Source organism: Suillus fuscotomentosus (assembly GCF_016647785.1).
Source record: "Suillus fuscotomentosus strain FC203 chromosome Unknown F5891scaffold_78, whole genome shotgun sequence".
NCBI classification, from domain to species: domain Eukaryota; kingdom Fungi; phylum Basidiomycota; class Agaricomycetes; order Boletales; family Suillaceae; genus Suillus; species Suillus fuscotomentosus.
In genome coordinates this window covers 13,269-28,986 of record NW_024539590.1, presented here as the reverse complement: position 1 = coordinate 28,986, position 15,718 = coordinate 13,269, and the positions used below count along the sequence as shown (strand labels likewise).

Here is a 15,718-nt window from a genome sequence, read left to right as displayed (position 1 = left end):
TCTCGGATGCCTTCGCAGCGATTCAGAGGTTCAAAATGTTTATCTCTTGGTGGAGTCCATGGCGTTCCGAGCATGTTAGTTCCCAAGACGCCCGAAATCGTTGTGATGGAACTGACTTGTGACACTTTCATAATACATGTCCACTTCTAAATGCGCGCGCGAAGTCACAACTGGTATAGTTCTTTTTCTTGCTGTGAAGATTGCTTCAAACTTCTCAAACGAAGGAACAACCTATTTGGAACATCCAGTTATTACCTTTGCAAGGGCAAATTCTCGTCGTGCGCTCCATGAATCGTCCGCAGTTAGCGCTTAAGCACGTGCCAATCCCTCTTGGTGATCCACCTATCATTCCTCATGTTACGTTCACTGTCGGATGGTTCACCGGCACGAACCAGCAAGTTCATTTGCCCTATGTTGGAACGATATGTCAGCTAGCATCAAGGAGATCGGTACTTTCCATTCACTCTTAAGATACATCACTAATACAGTGCATCAGGAATATAAGAAAAAGGCTGTGGCGTGGGTGAGTATGATCATACTCGTTCAATGACTCCTAGTCATTGGGGTCTTTTTTAACTTGGTTCTTCTTCGATGGTGCAAGCCGGCGACGGTGATGAATTGCCTTTCACTTCCGCACAATGCGACATTCTTCATCGACATCGTCGGTCTCAGGCTGGTCCATATTTGGCTTCATACAGTGCCTGTGCTTTAGATTCATTCAACTGAAAAAGGTCAGAGCTAATTTGGTTACCGGGCCCGCGAGCTTGCAAATTGGTATTCCCTCGACAATGCAACACATTCCTATGTGAAAGTGGTCGGCAGTTTTACGTTGGCTATTGTGATGCTCAACAAGCCATTGCTATAAATACTAATCTCATCTGTTCACAGGTTCACTGATGCGCCGCCCGCCCTTGCACCCTGTCCAAAACTCGCTCGATGAAGAGAAGCACTCTCGAGCTCACTACGCTACTCGATTTCGAGCCTAATGGACAGCGAGCAAAACTAGGCACGGTCGATCATTTTTAGATGAATTTAAACATCCACATAGCTCGAGCGGTACGGAAATTTGTCTAAAAGTAACTGTATTTATTGGCTCCGAACTATAAAATATTGCACCATTAACCAACCATGATACCAAAGCAAAAGGAGAGACATGACTCACTGTCGTGTACCCTTCGGGCTGCCGGTTCAATTTCCAACCGACTACTACTTGCACCACCAATCCTAAGACACGCATGTGAGTCATGTGGTTGAGTCCTGGTTGCACACACATCGGGGTGAACGATATTTAAAAGAGGTTTATATGTTGTACAAAATGTGAAGACAATATTTAATATTTAAACTAACATAAAGATGGGTGCACGACTTCAAATTTTGGTGGTGTTTTGTGTGTAATCCAAAATATCAAATATTCACAACCATATTCCCACAGACAATATGTCAACAAACATAAGAAATATAGTCAGATTTTTGCATGTCTGCTTCAACTTAAAGTTCAATTTCCATGTAAAACTTTGGAGAAAACTTGAAGTTTTACAGACACATTGGGTACCGTTGCCCAGACGTATCAGGTTGTTTTTGGAATTTTCAATTTTAGTGTGAGATACTTTTACGCCGTTTTACCGTCACGTGACGTCCGGGTTCGGCCGGATTTCTGGAACCCTTCTGCTTTTGGGGGCAGGCAAGTCTTTGCGTGCCGCTTTGCATTCTTTCTCATTGCCGGCCAATGCAATCTACGTTTCGAGTTCCTTTCGACGAACGATTTGCCAAACAAATCAAATTATTTTGTCGAGTCCTGCCAGCTGTGTGTGAATCCACGACAAAAAAACAAATCTATGAGGAGGACAGTGCTAGTACTAAGAGACAGAACTTCGAAGCTAGTTTGTGTGCATGCATGTGTGGGGGTGGTGAAATGTCCATGAGTCTTGAATGGTTGTGCTATGGATCAGTGTGTGCGTGCATGGATGGACGAGGCTTCCTCTATCAACTCTGAGTCAGGAAGACTGAATGCAGGTTGTGATTGTCAGCGTGAGGCGGATGCTCGGACCTCTGGCCAGCCATTCTTGCTCGCTCATCTGGCAGTGATTTCTCTGTGTGCCTTGTGCCGGCACTGGATTGCATTGAAGAGTGGCTTGGCCCCACAGTTTGCTTCAGGGTACTCCTCCAGAAACATGTTGAACTCCAAGCGATCTGAAGAGACTTTGGCCAATGGATCCGAGATAGGAACGATGAGGGAGTAGACTGGTACAAGCGCATCCCGAAAGAGCAATGAACGAGCAACATTTGACGTCGGATCGTGCTCAGCAATATTTACTTACAATTTTCTTTACTACTCTACCCGCACTTAAAACACTCAATGTTTTTGTAGCAACATCTCAGTCCGTTTCAACAGCAAACCGGCAGGGTAACAATGTTTCATTCTAATATATTCAATAAGAAAATACTACTTACAGTATAAAGTCTAGTGCCCATGCAGACGAGTGTCTCAGTTTCTGTTTCCAGAGACTGAGACTAATCTTACCTGTTAGATTCTATCTGCGCATCAACTCTGATCTCCAGACTTGTCATGGTGTGAGTGGTGCTTGACCCAGCCTAAATGAGGCTTCTGACATGCCATGGTTGGGGCTTGACGTGGTGGCGCAGAGTATAGAGAATGGATCGAACTTGACAGGGAGGTCGAGGCTTGATGAGGTGGGACAACACTTGACACTCCATCTGAAAACCAACATAGATGAACGGATTAGAGGTGATACAACAATACAGGAAAGATGCATACTAGTAGTGTGGACAGAGGACAAGCACCACAAATTTGGTGAGAAGTGAATACAGCACTATAGAGCCTGTACGCACGTAGGCAGACACTCATACTAGTATGTTGATCATTAACTAAAATTCAAAGTTGTTTAGAATTTATTACAGTGTCACAGGCCTGTCATGACCATACACGCATCAATTTCACCTGGCCCAAGAGCTGACACACTTAAATGCCTATCTCTACTCTCACGCTGTCTGTCTCACTTTATGATCATCCTTGGGAGCTGAAAAACATGCTGTAGAAGGCCTGTTTGCAGTACAGTACAGCAGGAAAGACTTATGACAGTCTTTATCTTGGTTTCACCCGCTAGGATTTGTTGAATGGCATGTATAATATCTATCCTCAAAGTTCTTGTCTTCACTATTATTGACCTGCATCCTTGGAACGACAGATGACTTAATAGTAGATCTAGAATAACAAACTAATATTTGGTTAGAAAGAATGCAAAGCGACACACAAAGACTTGCCTGCCCCCAAAAGCAGAAGGGTTCCAGAAATCCGGCCGAACCCGGACGTCACGTGACGGTAAAACGGCGTAAAAGTATCTCACACTAAAATTGAAAATTGCAAAAACAACCTGATACGTCTGGGCAACGGTAATTGGGGTGAACGATATTTAAAAGAGGTTTATATGTTGTACAAAATGTGAAGACAATATTTAATATTTAAACTGACATAAAGATGGGTGCACGACTTCAAATTTTGGTGGTGTTTTGTGTGTCATCCAAAATATCAAATATTCACAACCATATTCCCACAGACAATATGTCAACAAATATAATAAATATAATCAGATTTTCCATGTCTGCTTCAATTTAAAGTTTGATTCTTACATAAAACTTTGGAGAAAACTTGAAGTTTTGCCAAAGTTTGACATTTAAATCGAGTTTTAATGTCATGTCATCTGTAAAACTTCAAGTTTTCTCCAAAGTTTTACATGGAAATTGAACTTTAAGTTGAAGCAGACATGAAAAATCTGACTATATTTCTTATGTTTGTTGACATATTGTCTGTGGGAATATGGTTGTGAATATTTGATATTTTGGATTACACACAAAACACCACCAAAATTTGAAGTCGTGCACCCATCTTTATGTCAGTTTAAATATTAAATATTGTCTTCACATTTTGTACAACATATAAACCTCTTTTAAATATCGTTCACCCCGATGTGAGATGACATGACATTAAAACTCGATTTAAATGTCAAGCTTTGGCAAAACTTCAAGTTTTCTCCAAAGTTTTATGTAAGAATCAAACTTTAAATTGAAGCAGACATGGAAAATCTGATTATATTTATTATATTTGTTGACATATTGTCTGTGGGAATATGGTTGTGAATATTTGATATTTTGGATGACACACAAAACACCACCAAAATTTGAAGTCGTGCACCCATCTTTATGTCAGTTTAAATATTAAATATTGTCTTCACATTTTGTACAACATATAAACCTCTTTTAAATATCGTTCACCCCAATGTGACAGCAACCTGGTCATACTCATGTGACAATCATAACTGCAGCAATCCCCATCTGATATGCAACCTTGGCCCTCATGGCTGCAAAGACTTGCACTGACAGACTCCATAGATGCTATCAAAGTGACAACAACGGCGAGGAGGGAGAAACACATTTTCTGTGTGAAGTGATATGGAATCTTCTTCTGAGGTTCTCGAATGATATCTGTGACGATGGGGAAACACTGTAAGACAGTGACCCAGCTTTTATATCCTGCCTATATGTATAGGACAGGGACGATTCTGATCGATTTGGCAGAATTGTTATTGCCGTCAGATGGCAGAAATTTAGGCAGAACCTGTGGGAGCATATTCACCTGATGGTGAGCATTGAATCATAACCTGCCTGCAGGCACCGACAACTTTTTTCTTCCTTGCAAATTGCAACTACAGGATGCTCGCTTGAATCCCCACTCTTTTATTCCAATCCCTCACCCATCGCTTCATCATTTGAGCCTGCGGTGACCCTGTCAGTACAGTGACAAAGTTGAAAAGTTGATGTTCGTTCTCGTCGATGCTTCCAATATGTACTTGGTCAATATCTCATCTCATTTTTCTCTTGCTCACTCGTTGCTCCATCTTATGTAGCACCTGCTCGTCAATGGCATTAGTAGGCCGGTGACCCTGCAATTGCTGTGCAGAGATAATGAGGTATCGTTCAGAAATTGACATCATTCTCATTCTTGGCATGCACTTGGTTGGACATTCCTGGTACCGTAATCATGGTCACAGACATCACAGCTCCCTCTCCAGTTTTAGACACCCACGGCGATATCAAGTTATTCCATGGCATGCCCCGATGACCCTATACTTACTCGAAGACAAGGAATAATATTGACATAATTAGTAACTATCAATCAATGCTCTTCCGGGTTCCTCTTCCCCCATCCAACACTCACTCGCTTAAGAGTACCACTTCCGAGCTCCCACGCTACTAGAACCGCGCAAGGCAATAACATTAATCCTCTTCATCTCTACTTTTTTTCACCCCCCTTTTCCATTTTCATTACAGCCGCCTTATTGTTTATATTACGATTATATTACCACAAAATCAATGGAGATACTTATGTGAATGTAAATATTATTGTACACTTTCAAATCACCACATGGCAGGCGTGTTTGTATTCTGCCAGCTGCTTTCTCCCGAAGCTCCAATGTGTTTGTATTTCGTTGGTGATGGTGCCAAGTGCCTAGTCCCGAGTGTTCAATAGTTGTTGACACTTATTTACTGTTGGCTACGCCCAATTGCAAATCACCTCCGGACTTTTCTTATGTAACGTGATTTCATTGTCTTCATTCTGCAACTCTGTCACTTTCTCAATGAATATTGTCACGTCCATTGATGCAAATTTGGATCTGTATCCTTGTATCATGGAGTGTAACAGTTGAATTCCATCACGCGGTCTTGGGCCAGGGCAGAACATCCGACCTTTACAAATTCACCGCCACCTGATGGCAGAATTTTCGGCAGAACTTACAGGAGTGACGAGCGTGTTCAATCAACGACAACCCGCCGTCACTGGGGTCAGGGGTATAGTTCATGATATGTGAGTTCTCCCACATGAATTACTGATTTGAACCGTCTCTGAATCCGTCTCTTCGCAGCTCTCCACTCTGCAATTCGGTTGTTCCACTCACGCTATTTGTGTACTGTCAGTTTCATTCTGTGACTCTGCGTCCGTTGTCTCATTTCTGTCGGCTGTGCCTGTCATGGACGTGACACGGCTGTTGCACTACCAGCTTCACTGAAAATTGATCTACACGACACCAGCCCGGTGAATATCCAAGTGGCAGAAATGAGAAGTTGCGCGATATCCGGCCAAATATAACCAGGTCGTCTGTTTTTTTCCCTTGACTATCTAGAGCTTCGGCCTCGTGCAAGGTCAAGAAACTGCAGAAGGGCGATTTAATAGCGCTAGCAAGTGGACGAGTGAAAGCAGGAATCTGGGGTATGGAGGAGAGACACAACGCTAAGACGAGCGCAGTGGTACAATCGCCCCAAGGGAGGTGTGTACGCAGGCATCTGATAAATCAGGTGCATTGATTAATTGAATCACCATTCTCTCCAGAGAAACTTTTGGACGGGCTATCCCGTGCACTTTCTGAAGTGGTAGTGGTCATTGTGGTCGACAGTGGTGAGTAAACCTGTCGAATTCTAGAGTAACAGTCAGGAACACGTTGAACGTACGTTCGACAAGCTTGTTCAACTGTTTGGTCAACGCTTATTGGAACAACTCATTGCCATTACATAAACGGGATCAATACTGATATGTAAGTTAGGTGGACCAAGTTGCATATTACTTACGTATCAGTATTGACCCCATAATGCAACGGTGTGCAGTATCAGCGGCACTACGCAAGATTGTCGCGGGCAGAAGAAGCTTACTAGTACGGTACGCAGTATCAAGCTCAGCGGCCATCGGCGCAAAATTGCCTCGTGCAGCGGTTGATATTGCGATAGGCTGCATCAAGTACTGAAGTACTGACAAATGATGATAGTACCTTGCGCTCAGCACGCAAGATGTGGCAAGAATGTATCTGCCTTCAGGGCAATCTTTTCGCACAGATTGCCAGGGGTCCTTTGACAGTGCATATGACACAAGTGCCCTGGCAGATATCCATCTTTATCTCGAATACCCATTATCGTAGCGCCCCTGACGCGCCTGTTCCCAAATTCCTGCACGTGACCAACGTGATAAAAAGTGACCGAGGACAATATCTATTGAGCAGAAGCCTTCTGTGTCAAACGGCTACTCAGTTACACTGGTAGTAAGTTCTGTCACAATCAACAGAATGGAGTCAAAGTTCATCTGTTTTTCGAAATATCAGAAACTGCTGTAATTGAAGCTAGGCTGCGTGCAGCGTCTCGCTCCATATTACTCACAAGTTGACGTGCTGAAGAGTTAACGTGTCCCGCCACTGACAATATAATGCACTCCAGGTTAATATGTAAATTATGTTTAATGTTTAAAAAAGCAAGTAGGAATAAAGTGGAACCCTCTGTTTCTCTGATAAGACGACCAGCGCAACGGTAAGAATGAGGACAGGGATGGGTTCCTACTACGAATCATCCATAGATATAAGAAAGAAAAGATCACGACGATAATGATAGTTGGTACTGGACAGAAGGGGCGGGTGACTAGTGTGCCGAAGGTGTGTGGTACCGAATATGATCGATAGGAAAGTGGCCCAGGTCGAAGCTTACTACTAAGCCCATGGCAGTCCTCAATCCGTCGAAGATGCTGGTTTGGTCTAACAATTTGGGAAGATTCCTTGGGTACCTAGTAAAAATAGCATTTAATGTGGGGCAGCCTTCAGTCACATCGACGAGGAACTTACCAGGATAATACCAGAACGTTACACTCAAGATCATGTACAAGCCTAGAGAGTGCATTGAGTACGGAGCGCACCCAAAAATACCACAGAAACTTACACATGAGGATCATTCCTTCCAACCAGTTTGACTTCCCATCCTGCACGACATAATTAACAGTGAGTACTATTTTCCCCTGCCGGTTAGTACGTTCCCCAGCATCGATCCATTCACGCACCGGAAAGAAACAAGACAATGGATTCCAGCGGGTCAAAGAGAAGTGTCAGTGGCTTATTCATAATCCAACCAAGTGTCACGATGAATCTGAAACCATCTGAGTAAATACTATGTAAAAACGGACAAAGGCACAACGCACGGAATCACAAAGAGCGCAATTTGCTGAAAACGGTGAGTCACCATAGAAGCCATGTCTGTAGGGGCGAACTCACAATACTCGAACCCACAGCAACGCCCAAGCTCAAAGTCAGTTTATCCTTGACGGATACCGTAACTGCAGTAACGTGCTCCGCTGCATTGCCGACGATCGGGAGCAAAATAATACCAACGAACTCCTTGTTGATCAACCCGGATGAAGTCATGCCATCGATTGAGTCGACGAGGAACTCTGCAGTAACAGCAACCAACTAAAGCGAAAGAATTGAGAACTTTGTGTGACTGTCACGGTAAGCACGTACCACAGTTACGACAACCAAAAGCCAAATGCACACAGCAAGGTTCATCAATGGTTGCTTGAGAGCCTCAGTCTCCACTGATGCTATGGAATTTGTCCCAGGTTCTACATCAGGGTTGGCATCTGCGGGGGGGGACAACGTTGTGGCTGCCTCTCTGTCATGCGTCGAACTTGGGGAATGCACTGTTTCGCCGTCCGTGATATTCCTACGTGTCCTGTGCAACCGGAATGGGTTGTGGCCTGCGTACGCCTTGGTTTGTTGCATATCTCCGCTGTCATCATCGTAGAGGCCCTTGTGCGAAAATAACTGGAAAACCAGATATGAGGCGTAGACTGGATGATTGGAATAGGTTTAGTCAATTGCTAAGAAAAACATTTTGTTGACCTACTGAATAGGAGAATGATTGCAACCTATACGAAGAACATAAGACCAAACATTACAAACAAATAATCCACGTACGCCATGGCTAGTTTTCAATATGTTGTAATCGGTCGACAATTCGTCATATTCTGGTTGACCCTGAAGAGCCATGTGAAAAGCCCCAGGTAACAGAACAGCAATCACGCTGATGGTCAGTAATGACGAATTAAGTTGCACAGCACCTAAGCCATAGACGCGAGCATTAACAGTCTGGATCAACTTGAAACAAGCAACTGCGTACTTTGACCAAATCCCTGTTCCGAGAAGCGGAGACCACCGGCAAAGAAACACATGCCCAGTACCAGCACTGCGGTATACATCAATTGATTTCGTCACAGTAAGTCTAAACACTTACATAGATTGCTCAGGATAGAACCAACCACTATAGGAAAATAACACATGTCAGGTCAAGGGAAGCTGCAACAGAGTAAAGATGTGGGACACATACAGGACGACTGAACGATTGTAAGCTGACACTTCGCGAGCGCGATGATCTAAAATGGGTCAATTGATCATTGCACAAGCTGCTGCAGGCTAGTACGACGTACTGATACGATGAGTTCGACGCTGTGCGTGAAAGGAAACAACAAGGTAAGAAAGTGATCAACCGAGAAAAAAACTTACTGACGCATTTCCCTATACGCCGTCAAATTTCAGCGAGATAAAAGATCGAAACATGAGTCACTAACCAATGTGGCGTTGAGAAGACCAGCTAGAGTTTGACCGACTCGTAGTGACAGCTCGTCGGTCGCGAAGGCGAGAAGCTGCGAGTACATCAAACCTGAACAATAGCGAAAATGAATCTATGTTACCTTGGCTAGCGGTATGATAGCCAGAAATGTAACTGGAGCGATGTGTAAGGTTGGTTGCAGTGAATGTCAAATCGTGTACTTACAAACGAATATTAGAGTGTCGTGATCGGGAAGAGCAAAGTTTATAGCCCACTTTCGGACACCATGTGTTAGATGGTCCAAGCTAAGACAGAAAGAAACATACAGATATCGGGATAAAGACCAACAAGACATTTAGCCCTAGAAGACGATATCAACGCAGTGCATTGGGTGCAAGTAAAGCATTTCACATGAAGCAAAAACAATCGCTTGAATGCTTCTCCACACGGTGGGGGCTTTGGCTATCCGTTTTTCTGGTTGCGCCATTAAGGTTGCAGCTCTTTTAAACTTGGCCAGCCAATTGAGGGACTTCTTTTGACGTTTGCTGCCTGAAGTACTTATGCGTGGTCGATTGGCAGATGCGGATGATCTTTGGGTAAGCGGGAACGTTTCCTCTACAGCATTGGGCGCACGGCTGCTACTTGCAGTGGAATGAGCCATTTCTGAAGGCCCGTCACGCAGGGAACCTGTCCGTGGTGGCAAGGATGATGAGCAAGATCCAAGGTTGTGATGGCTTTTGGAGAATCTAAACGTACCCATGGTACACAGCAATGGCGGCAGGAGGGCAGTTGTTGATGCTGCTGCGTTGGAAACGCTAGCCTTTAACTGTGGTGCCCTTGCCGTTGTGCCAAGAATTCCGTGTTCTAAACAACTTTTCTGGAAACTACGTTCTATATATGATCGGTGATCGATGACGGAGATTTAATTGAAGTTTCTGCAAACACCAAGGCCAAGCTTGAAGCACTTTCAATTGTGCTATAGTCCCCACGCCGCATCCAAGACAATTCGCAACGGTGATTGTCTTGCAAGTTGCAATATATCTGCACCTTGTGCGCACAATTGAAACGTGTTCAGTTCAACAATGACAGTCACAAGCGTGGCACTGGCTATGCCTGTCAAGTCTGCTATTTGATTAGCCTTCGGCATAACTATCCACTTCTGCCGAAATACTTATGGATGTTTGGTAGAAAGTGTCCAACTTTTCACTCACACTAGGGCCACTGGGCACACGAAAGTCAACTCCGCAGTCTCGCAATGGTAAAATCAAAGACAAGCCATCGTCGTAGACGCCCCTCCGTCAAATTACAGTTCATGGTTTCCGAGCAGGTCGGATATAGAAGACTGCCAGTATGTAGCAGTGGCATTGCCTCGCGGTACGCCCATTAATATGTTCGGGCTCGAAATACTTACCGCAGGCTGCCCAGTCAAATGGTAAGTAGAGACGCGTTTCACAACGTCATTCGCTTGGATTGGTGACAACGCCGACCCTTATAGCCAACCCATCGATGCGGAGCCTTGTGGTGAGGAGGCTAGGGGGCGGGGGGCTTCGAGTCTGACGAAGGGCGTAAGCTGAAATGGGTTTCGAACACAGGTTTTCAGCGATTGCTACTCCCAAAGAGGCAAACCCATACCCACAGAATTACCGGTTATAAAGAAGGCCTGGAGGACTATACGGTGGATCGGGTTAGCCGAGCGGAAAGTTTGTTATCATGAGCCACTATCCATCGACCGCTTTCCCAGCAAACTTCCAGTAGGCATGGAGGCTGACATGGCAATGGGGTATGGTATGATCTATCTAAAGAACGAGATCAATATGTGATTGGCCTATGTTGTGAAGCTATATTTACCTCGATGTCAGATTCAGTCGCCGAAGAGAGCGAGTCCTACCGCACGGAGATGATAGTGGGCACTGGGAGAGATGACAATAGCCATGAAAGTGACCATCTAGACCAAAGGGCTGTTCGAGAGAGCAAACTGTGGGTGCACTACCTTGGGCTGAACGCTGAGCTTTTATACATAAGGTTCCAGACACGAAACGCGGAAACACAAACTCTCATTATGACGGGCGTGCCACAAGACGGATACCCCGCGCCTCAATGACTCGTTCAGACAGGAAACCGAGCCAGTGCGGCAAACGCAGTTGAATATTGAGATCTCGAGACGTCGTTCAGGTATCAAAACTGTATGTGTTCCCAGTCTATGCTTACAGTAGTTAACATGGGCAGCATTCATCGAAGACCAATTGGAGGTGTACGAAATCCACTCAGACTCCAACTCAGGTTATAATTAAGGGAGAAGCACAAAATGACGTGATTTTGTAATCCACTGTGCCGTCATTACCTCTGCAGCAGCTCAAAAACTCGAATTTTGCTTCTAAACATTATCCCTTGCACAGAACAGTATACCACACGTTCTAACAACGTACCCAGAATTTTCCGCCACGAAAATCGTGCAGGAAACGCGTCTCTAGATGAGCATCTATGCTTTAAACGCGCCTAAGCTTCGCCCGTTTCAACAATCACGTGACCTGGAAAATTTCGGCCCGTTATATCAAGTACCTTTGTGTTATCAATTGATGGAACCGAGCTAACTCGGAGGCTGACTCATAACAGGGCGCTCGACACTCACAAATACTCGGCTCCAAGTCCACTCCACTCTTGTCTCGCTGTATTATCTTGCAAAAAACAGCCTCTCTATCTCATCTCTTAGAATGGCTTCAGAATCTCATCCAAATGGCACAGTTGCTGTTTCCTTGCCAAGTAGAGAAGGAAACATGAACACCAAGCCACCAGTATGGCCTTTGGACGCCAGTGGAACACTTACCCCACCACTGCCGGCGAGATGTGACAGGCACGATCGCCTGGATGGCGTCTGCTGCAAAGACTTGAAAGACGACGATGACCGCACGCTTATCGATCCTGATGTCATTCGTGATATGTAAGTACTAGTAATTGTCTCGGTTTCATCATATCGGACAGAACATTGAGATAATTTGCAGTGTCATCGGACTTTCAGACGGCTTGACAGTCCCCTTTGCTCTAGCAGCAGGTCTTTCATCTTTGGGCACCTCAAGATTGGTTGTCGCTGGCGGAATAGCTGAACTCATCGCTGGTGCTATTTCTATGGGCATTGGTGGCTTCTTAGCATCTTCGGCAGAGCGGGATCATTACCATTACATGCGACGCCACATATCGGCTCGGGTGCAACGGAGCTGCGTTGGAGAAATGGAAAGGGAAGTATGTGCTGTACTTGTCCCCGTAGGTGTCGACGAGCAGGCGTGCCAGGCGGTCACCAAGTGTCTCAGAGATGCTGAATTTGACCCTGAAGCCAGTGCGAACGGTTCACCGTCAGATGAAGAAGCGCAGTTGCTGAGATGGAAGGACCAAGTCGGTTTGACACCCTTTTTACTCAAATTTGGAGAGGGAATGGGTGTGTATTGTTTTACTTTTCAATACCGCTCATATTCATTGTTTCATTTTTAGAGGAAATCTCGATTCGTCGAGTATACTCTTCGGCGCTGACAATTGGCTTGGGGTACTTGGTTGGCGGAATCATTCCCCTCATTCCATACTTCTTTGTTCCACAAGCGCATGTAGCGCTCGTATACTCTTGTATTGTCACAGGCATCGTTCTGTTGATATTCGGAGCCGTGAAATCTCGTGTTACGGGTGCTGGGCAGGGTGTTGGAGGCTACATATGGGGAGCAGTCAGCACTCTATTAGTTGGTGGTACCGCTGCTGCTGCTGCTTTTGCTCTTGTTGCATGGCTGGAAGACTCGTAACCACTTACATTGTATGTAAAGCTTGTACAAGTCGTTATTATCATTTTGTCGTTTTTATAAGTTCCGCCGGAGATTGCTGAAATCAACAATCCCACGTGGCGGCTGCGTCTAAAATATTTAAAGATCTTGATCTTGATCATCACAAAAATCTAACCGCCAAGTTAAACGCTATTGTTCAAGCTATGGAGGCGTACGAAACGTATCAGACTCCTCTTTCTAGGTATTTCACTCTTCACCAAGTCAATTTCCGTCTCGATTCACCTCTGTGATAGTCGATATGCCAGCAAGGAAATGGCTCATCTCTTCTCCCCGGCAGTATGTGATCGCATCGTCCATTGCAACTCCTGCTTAACTTTATGACAAGCATCGATTCACAACATGGAGAGAGCTGTGGCTCAACCTTGCGATTGCTGAAAAGCAGCTCGGACTTCCTATCCCGGATGAGGCACTCGAACAGATGAAAAGCAATTTGGTGGGTGAATAGATTGGTATTACATGTTACGTACCTCATTTTCAATGTGGCCAGGACCTTACTGCAGAACAATTCGATATTGCTGCGAAAGAGGAAAAGAAGCGTCGCCACGATGTCATGGCGCATGTTCATACGTTCGGACAAGTTGCACCTGCTGCCGCAGGTATCATTCAGCACGTCATGTCACTGTCTTTTTCGGCCCTTTACTGAACGTGCGCTCATTTCAGCCTCGGTGCAACGTCGTGCTATGTGACAGAGTAAGAGTCGGGATTTCATATCCGCTGTGACTTAGACTGACACTCAATTGCAGTAATGCGGACTTGATTTTCATTCGCACCGGCTTGACATTCCTCCTTAAATCGCTTGCTGTTGTAATATCACGACTCTCGGCTTTTGCTGCACAATATAGAGCACTGCCTACCCTTGGATTCACGCATTTCCAACCAGCACAACTTACAACTGTGGGCAAACGTGCTACTCTGTGGATCCAGGTGCAATGTCTAATATATCAAAGTTCTGGATGTAACCTAACACGTATTACACGCGCAGGAGCTTCTATGGGATTTGAGGAACATTAAACGGGCACGCAACGACATCGGATTCCGTGGCGTCAAAGGCACCACGGGGACACAAGCGAGCTTCTTGACCTTGTTTGACGGCGACCATGACAAGGTCGAAGAGCTGGACAAACTTGTCACAAAACTCAGCGGGTTCGACTACGCATATCCCGTTACCTCACAGACATATTCGAGGAAGATAGATATTGACGTCCTTGCCCCTCTCGCGTCCCTCGGCGCTACAGCGCACAAGATCGCGACAGATCTGCGGTTGCTAGCGAACCTCAAGGTCATCTTATAGCCTACTGATTCGATTTTACCGTTATTGAAGGTTATCTATTAGGAAGTGGAAGAGCCCTTCGAGTCGACGCAGATAGGGTCCTCCGCAATGGCGTACAAGCGGAACCCGATGCGCTCGGAGCGTGTGTGCAGTCTTTCGAGGCACTTGATGGTCCTCCATCAAAATGCACTTATGACTTCTAGTGTACAGTGGTTTGAGCGGACACTCGATGACAGGTAATTTCCGATGAACCAAGAATTTGTGGGCATGCTGACATGACGATGTCAAGTGCAAACCGAAGGATAACTCTTCCTGAGGCATTCTTGACGGCCGATATAGTTCTATCGACGCTACAAAATGTCTGTGAGGGCCTCGTGGTGTACCCGAGGGTTATCGCGCGCCGGATTGCCCAGGAACTTCCGTTCATGGCGACTGAGAATATTATCATGTCTATCGTCAAGAAGGGGGGCGATAGGCAAGAAGCTCATGAGAAGATCAGAGTAAATGACCTCTATACATATCACTGTTGTGGCACCATACTGATACTTTCATCATACTAGGTCCTCTCCCACGAAGCAGCACACCAAGTGAAGAACCTCGGTCTCGAGAATGATCTTATCGCACGTGTGCGAAACGACCCATATTTCAGTCCTATCCACGAGGAATTAGAGCAACTGCTGGATCCGCAAACCTTTATCGGGCGGGCACCAGAGCAGGTGGACAAGTTCCTGAAGGAGTGGGTTCAACCAGCATTAGATGAGGAGGAGCTGAAAGTGGCAGTTGCGGACGGTGTTAAAGTGGAATTGAGCGTTTGACAAGCTCTTGAGAAGTTTCATACGGGGAGGGGTAGCCACCACAAGAAGTCAAAAAAGTGAAATTCATACATATCATTAAATTTAAGGATGTTCTTACTCTCATGACAAGATGCCGAGATCCCGGTGCGGTGTTGGAAAAGTTGAACAACCGCTAACCGCGGGTCTGTTCGCAGTAAGCTGTAACGGCGCTACGGTTCTTTGCCAGTTGTCCGTCTTTCCGTTGCTTTCATAAAGCGCAAGGTAGTAACAGAATACCCCGGATCCTAGCGGACGGTGAGTAATTCGTTCGAATCAGTTTTTTGCCTTAGGATGGTGAATTGACGATCAACGGAATGCCAGGTGTGCCATCATCTCCCACGCCGTCGCGTGTGGTCTTCTCATTT

General features: G+C 45.4%; 3 protein-coding genes across 3 annotated transcripts; 2 read left to right on the top strand and 1 right to left on the bottom strand.

The window, feature by feature from the left end:
• Positions 1–7,586: 7,586 nt before the first annotated feature.
• Positions 7,587–10,090, bottom strand: F5891DRAFT_1195109 (calcium proton exchanger; the record flags this gene model as incomplete). Its single annotated transcript, XM_041368063.1, has 19 exons — positions 7,587–7,615; positions 7,674–7,715; positions 7,768–7,833; positions 7,886–7,971; positions 8,024–8,046; positions 8,097–8,291; positions 8,343–8,671; positions 8,728–8,749; positions 8,799–8,941; positions 9,001–9,066; positions 9,115–9,141; positions 9,208–9,253; positions 9,308–9,326; positions 9,388–9,395; positions 9,449–9,523; positions 9,572–9,603; positions 9,655–9,703; positions 9,756–9,790; positions 9,841–10,090. 19 exons carry the CDS (start codon positions 10,088–10,090, stop codon positions 7,587–7,589), a joined length of 1,542 nt encoding a protein of 513 aa, XP_041220120.1.
• Positions 10,091–11,855: 1,765 nt separating this feature from the next.
• F5891DRAFT_1062118 (VIT family-domain-containing protein) lies at positions 11,856–13,336 on the top strand. The gene is made up of 3 exons (XM_041362946.1): positions 11,856–12,367; positions 12,429–12,859; positions 12,913–13,336. Exons 1-3 carry the CDS (start codon positions 12,141–12,143, stop codon positions 13,209–13,211), a joined length of 957 nt encoding a protein of 318 aa, XP_041220119.1. The 5' UTR covers positions 11,856–12,140; the 3' UTR covers positions 13,212–13,336.
• Positions 13,337–13,348: 12 nt separating this feature from the next.
• On the top strand, positions 13,349–15,437 carry F5891DRAFT_1062116 (L-Aspartase-like protein). Its single transcript, XM_041362945.1, has 10 exons — positions 13,349–13,431; positions 13,484–13,526; positions 13,576–13,683; positions 13,738–13,856; positions 13,911–13,940; positions 13,994–14,174; positions 14,233–14,529; positions 14,584–14,756; positions 14,810–15,020; positions 15,081–15,437. Exons 1-10 carry the CDS (start codon positions 13,394–13,396, stop codon positions 15,333–15,335), a joined length of 1,455 nt encoding a protein of 484 aa, XP_041220118.1. The 5' UTR covers positions 13,349–13,393; the 3' UTR covers positions 15,336–15,437.
• Positions 15,438–15,718: the final 281 nt, after the last annotated feature.

Excerpts from the sequence above, each read along its gene's own strand:
- F5891DRAFT_1062116 (XM_041362945.1), top strand. The coding sequence starts at position 13,394 with ATGGAGGCGTACGAAACGTATCAGACTCCTCTTTCTAG. Across the intron at positions 13,684-13,737 it reads AACAGATGAAAAGCAATTTG|GACCTTACTGCAGAACAATT; the intron begins GTGGGTGAATAG and ends CAATGTGGCCAG. Across the intron at positions 13,941-13,993 it reads ACGTCGTGCTATGTGACAGA|TAATGCGGACTTGATTTTCA; the intron begins GTAAGAGTCGGG and ends ACTCAATTGCAG.
- F5891DRAFT_1062118 (XM_041362946.1), top strand. The coding sequence starts at position 12,141 with ATGGCTTCAGAATCTCATCCAAATGGCACAGTTGCTGTTTCCTTGCCA. Across the intron at positions 12,368-12,428 it reads CCTGATGTCATTCGTGATAT|TGTCATCGGACTTTCAGACG; the intron begins GTAAGTACTAGT and ends GATAATTTGCAG. Across the intron at positions 12,860-12,912 it reads CAAATTTGGAGAGGGAATGG|AGGAAATCTCGATTCGTCGA; the intron begins GTGTGTATTGTT and ends TTTCATTTTTAG.